Source organism: Coregonus clupeaformis, chromosome 22 (genome assembly GCF_020615455.1).
Source record: "Coregonus clupeaformis isolate EN_2021a chromosome 22, ASM2061545v1, whole genome shotgun sequence".
Lineage (NCBI taxonomy): Eukaryota > Metazoa > Chordata > Actinopteri > Salmoniformes > Salmonidae > Coregonus > Coregonus clupeaformis.
The window spans coordinates 382281-388277 of record NC_059213.1 but is presented as its reverse complement, the minus strand read 5'-3'; the positions used below and the strand labels follow the sequence as shown (position 1 = coordinate 388277).

Genomic DNA, 5997 nt, shown 5'->3' with positions numbered 1-5997 from the left:
TTGTGTGTTATTGTAAGAATTATGTGGAATCCTTTGTGTGTAATTGTAAGAATTATGTGGAATCCTTTGTGTGTTATTGTAAGAATAATGTGGAATCCTTTGTGTGTAATTGTTAGAATTATGTGGAATCCTTTGTGTGTAATTGTAAGAATTATGTGGAATCCTTTGTGTGTTATTGTAAGAATTATGCAGAATCCTGTCTGTGTTAATGGAGGAGCTATGTGGAATCCTTTGTGTGTTATTGTAAGAATAATGTGGAATCCTTTGTGTGTTATTGTAAGAATGATGTAGAATCCTGTGTGTGTTAATGGCTGGTGGCCAGATGAGGTGTGAATGAAGGAGTCAGGCGCAGAAGGTGAAACACCGAAGTCCAGAGTTTATTCCGTTTACATAAATAAAACGCACCCAGCGTCAAAACAAATCTATCACAAGGGAAATATTCCACCTTGGCAATAACAAATGGAAGCTACTCGCTCTCACAATGAAACAATCAATCACAAAGACAAGGGGAACAGAGGGAACACTTATACACATACTAATTAGGGGAATGAGCACTAGGTGTGTGTGATTGACAAGACAAGACAAGACATGACAAGTGGAGTGATGAGAATGGGATCGGCAGTAGCTAGTAAGCCGGTGACGACGAATGCCGAAACCTGCCCGAACAAGGAGGGGAGGCAGCCTTGGCGGAAGTCGTGACAGGTACTGTCATATATTTTATAGTAAAAACAGAAATATGATTTGTGTAACTTATATCTGGCTCTAAGACCATCCCAGCAGACTCTCCTGAATGCCCAAAGATAAAGAGTGGCGGTCACTTTGGGGGAACGGGCTGGTGTTCCGAGAAGGAGCAGGCCATTCAACAGCAAATTCAAAGATACACACATCCATAAAGGGAATCAGAGTGGAATTGTTTTCCCACAGATTTTCTTACCTATTTCAGCCATTTTGGGAGTTCCAAAAATGTCTCTCCTGACAGTGACGCAACAATGCCACTATGGCGATTTACAGTTACAGTTAGCTGCCGTTCTAAATCCTAGTGTTTCTGTTCCCCTTTAATGGAGGAAGTATGTAGAATCCTGTGTGTGTTAACGGAGGAAGTATATTGAATCCTGTGTGTGTTAACGGAGGAAGTATGTAGAATCCTGTGTGTGTTAACGGAGGAAATATGTAGAATCCTGTGTGTGTTAACGGAGGAAGTATGTTGAATCCTGTGTGTGTTAACGGAGGAAGTATGTAGAATCCTGTGTGTGTTAACGGAGGAAGTATGTAGAATCCTGTGTGTGTTAACGGAGGAAGTATGTAGAATCCTGTGTGTGTTAACGGAGGAAGTATGTAGAATCCTGTGTGTGTTAACGGAGGAAGTATGTAGAATCCTGTGTGTGTTAACGGAGGAAGTATGTAGAATCCTGTGTGTGTTAACGGAGGAAGTATGTAGAATCCTGTGTGTGTTAACGGAGGAAGTATGTAGAATCCTGTGTGTGTGTTAATGGAGGAAGTATGTAGAATCCTGTGTGTGTTAACGGAGGAAGTATGTAGAATCCTGTGTGTATTAACGGAGGAAGTATGTAGAATCCTGTGTGTGTTAACGGAGGAAGTATGTAGAATCCTGTGTGTGTTAACGGAGGAAGTATGTAGAATCCTGTGTGTGTTAACGGAGGAAGTATGTAGAATCCTGTGTGTGTTAACGGAGGAAGTATGTAGAATCCTGTGTGTGTGTTAATGGAGGAAGTATGTAGAATCCTGTGTGTGTTAACGGAGGAAGTATGTAGAATCCTGTGTGTATTAACGGAGGAAGTATGTAGATTCCTGTGTGTGTTAACGGAGGAAGTATGTAGAATCCTGTGTGTGTTAACGGAGGAAGTATGTAGAATCCTTTGTGTGTTGATGGAGGAAGACTGTAGTCAAAGAGAGTACATTGTATATGAAGAGACACAAAAAGGTTCCTATAGAAACACCTGATCATGATAGCTTAGCATATTCTCGACCACCAAGCTAACTACGCAGAACCACGTGATCACATTCAGTGCAGTACTCCTTTTTTTTTTTTTTTTTTTACAAATGTTTCTTTTTTTCTTCTTCAATGTGTCATTTTGTCACATGGTGAAGACATTCAGCTACTTAAGAAACTGTCTCGAAGCTAGCTAATGTATTTACATTCATGAACGTTTTCCACCCTCTCTGCCGTGGTCAACTGAGTTCATGTGCAAATGGTTATCCCCATTTCACTGGCAAAGAACCCATTTGTGTGACCTTTGACACTATGCATCGGTGCCTTCATAACAACATACAGATACAGACAGACTACATTATTAGTATAGACAACATACACATGTTCCATTTCAGAGATGAAAAATGGTCTTTATTACAAACCACCATACAGAACTCATAGAGGTGAGATAGCAGCCATTTGGTATGTACACATCACTGTATAACCTGTATGGCTAAGAGGGGCAATGTCCCAAATCACACCCTACTCCCCATATAGTGCACTTCTTAAGGCAAAAGTAGTGCACTACATGGGGAATATGATGTCCTTTGGGTTTTGCCCAGAGCCTGTATAACCTGTGTAGTATGAAGCTAGAGCAGCAGCGCTGCCACTGCAGATACAAACCAGGGTTAGAAGTTACCCCCAGACACTGACCTAGAGTCAGTTTAGTGTTTCTTCTCATGGTTAAGGTCAGATTGGGGAGAGAGTAACCTGATCCTACATCTGTGCTGAAGGGCAACTTTTACCCTGAGCAGGGGAGAGTTGAAGGGTTAACTAGTTCAGCAGTTAGTTAAAACCTGAAAATCCAATATGGCGGCAAGGTTTCTGTTTAATATGAAGGAGTTGGACTGACGTGTTCCCCAGCTCCCTTTTAAATCATGTACATGTCTGTAAAATACTATTTACATATTTTGCAAAGAATGCATAATATTACGCTTCAAACTCTGGGTTACATTTAAAAGTATGAGGATGCACACTCTTGAGTCCTTCACACTGCACAACAGCAGCTCTACAGGAACAGGAAACAACATCAAAGGGACACAGGATTGAACAGGAAACGGTTTCTGTCAGTGAATCAGTGAAAAAAACACAGAGAACACAGGGGTTTCTATTCAATACAAACAGAACCCAAAAGGATCACCAACACACACGCACGCACGCACAAACCATACATGCAAGCACTCGCACACAAACGCACGCACACACACGCACAAACACGCACTCACACGCAAACACACACACACGCACACACACACACACACACACACACACACACACACACACACACACACACACACACACACACACACACACACACACACACACACACACACACACACACACACACACACACACACACACACACACACACAGACGTTAACGTGACAATACTTCTCTTTACTCTGTTTTCTATTTAGGTGAAAAACAGAATAATAATAATATAAGAACTATATATACTTCATAATGCGCTCAGAGCTCTATTTACGTGGTGAGACTTTCGCTTTCTTTTACACATATTAACAAACAGGAAATTATGTCACCTCACCCGGGTCATGGGTGGGGGGTGGGTGAGGGTGAGGGTTCAGTCCATTTCTTTTGACCCCCACACCATGAAAGCAGAAACATCACGTGCTGAAACTATGTTTTTGCACCGATATGTAAAAACAACCGTTATTACAATTTAGTTTCTTGCTTGTCTCCAGCAGGTCTTGTTGCCCATGTATGTTGCCAAATGACCTGTCTTTTTTCCTAGGGTGATCTGGCCATAATTGGGCACTTTTCTGACATATTTAACCTTTGACCCTCCATTAGAGTCTGGTTCCTTAATGAGGTTGGAGAGTCTCTGACAGCTGTTCTCAGTATTTTTTATTCTAGAATTCCAGAGTTCCGGAATGACTGAGGCAGAAGCCCTTAGTGACATCATCAGTTGGGATGTTCCAAAGGCAACAGCCCTTAGTGACCTCATCAGTTGGCAGCAGCCCTTAGTGATCTCATCAGTTGGGATGTTCCATAGGCAGAAGCCCTTAGTGACCTCATCAGTTGGGATGTTCCAAAGGCAGCAGCCCTTAGTGACCTCATCAGTTGGGATGTTCCATAGGCAGCAGCCCTTAGTGACCTCATCAGTTGGGATGTTCCAAAGGCAGCAGCCCTTAGTGACATCATCAGTTGGGATGTTCCAAAGGCAGCAGACCTTAATGACCTCATCTGTTGATAGCGGCCCTTAGCGACCTCATCAGTTGGGATGTTCCATAGGCTGCAGCCCTTAGTTACCTCATCAGTTGGCAGCAGCCCTTGGTGACCTCATCAGTTGGCAGAAGCCCTTAGTGACCTCATCAGTTGGGATGTTCCATAGGCATACTGTCGGTGTCCATTCACCTCAAATCCCTCTGTCTGAGCCTACAGCTCTCTGGCCTCTTTTCACCAGTGTGAGGAACTAGTTGGTCACTAGTGTTGATGGTTGCTACTGGTTGTTGAGGATGTTTGCTACATGTATGTGATTGGTTTAACTGGTGCACCTGAGTGTATGTAACTGATGTAACCAGTTTAAACTATGTGTAACTATTTGGGACTAGTTGCTATTAGTTGACAGATGTGTGTGATTGGTACTGGGTCTTACTGGCATCAGTGAAGTGTAACTGGGCCGTAACTGGTTATGGAGAACGCATCCTGTTTGTGTGTGACTGTTATAACTGTTTATAACTGTTTATAACCGGTTCTAAACTGGTTCTGACTGGTTCTAACTGGTAGTTAGTGGTTGAACAGGACGCTGCGCGGTACCCAGCCCTCTGCAGGTGGGGACTCTGTGTTGGCCGGTCGGTAGACCAGACACTGGCCATGTTGGTTGGACGCCAGAATCTGCACCCGTTCCCCGCGAAGCACCGTGATCTCATCCTCACGCACCGCACTGAAGTCCTGGGTCACCAGCACCAGCTTCTACACACACACACACACACACGTATAAAACACTTGTTAAACACACTGCACAGACATAATGAGTCACCAAGGTCAGTATCTACATGTTGTTGATATGCATGAGTAACATAGACACAGCATGAAACATGTTAGTATATGTACAGCATGAGCTATTTTATACTATTTATAAGACAGTGTTCTCTCAGAGGAACAATAAAGTTGATTTAATCTTATCTCACCTCGTCGTCCTGCGCCTCGCCGTCTGCCTGCGTGTGTGTGTTGTGTCCGTTAGGGGTGGGAGGCACAGAGGGGGGTCGGCCTGATGCTTTGGGGCCGAAGCCCGAGGGGGGGCGGGTGAGGAGGTTTGTCCCCCCACCTTCCTTCCTCTGGTACTCTATAGGAGACTGCAGAGCTGCACGCACGCACGCACGCACGCACACACACACACACACACACACACACACACACACACACACACACACACACACACACACACACACACACACACCACATCATTTCTCAGTAACCACCAGGTAAAGAGTGGAGTAACACTTAACTATAGCCCCCCTTATGTATGCATTCATAAAGCCTTTATAGCAGTTCCATAAGGCATTACAATGTCTGTCATAGGCAGTCATAAAGTGGTCCTACTGTTTCTTACCAGACAGGAAGTTGCTCTGTGTGTCCAGTAGCTCAGTGATGTGTGAGACCCACAGCTGTTTGACAGAGGGGCTCGCTGCCTGCAGGGTGAAACGCTCTGCCGACCCCCGAGATGACAGAACAAACTTACAGGGGTCCCCCTCCACACACTCCTGCATGGCCAGGTAGCTCACCTACACAGTACACACACACACACACGCACGCACGCACGCACGCACACACGCACACACACACACACACACACACACAGTTAAGCACAGAGAACAAACTCACACTTGCACACTTGCACACACACACACACACACACACACACACACACACACACACACCGCAGAGTTAAACACAGAAAACAAACTCATACTTGCACACACACACTCACACACACACAAACATACACACACACCAAAAACACACTCTTCTTCCACTAACAGTCT

At 44.4% G+C, this 5997-nt stretch overlaps 1 protein-coding gene across 1 annotated transcript in view; it reads right to left on the bottom strand.

Annotated features, from left to right (window-relative positions):
• Positions 1 to 3293: 3293 nt before the first annotated feature.
• Positions 3294 to 5997, bottom strand: part of LOC121536037 (kalirin) — a 43493-nt gene continuing 40789 nt past the window's right edge. The window contains 3 exon segments of the mRNA XM_045206344.1: positions 3294 to 4924; positions 5143 to 5315; positions 5565 to 5736. Of these exon segments, the coding sequence (XP_045062279.1) occupies positions 4739 to 4924; positions 5143 to 5315; positions 5565 to 5736 (531 nt within the window). The 3' untranslated portion in view covers positions 3294 to 4738.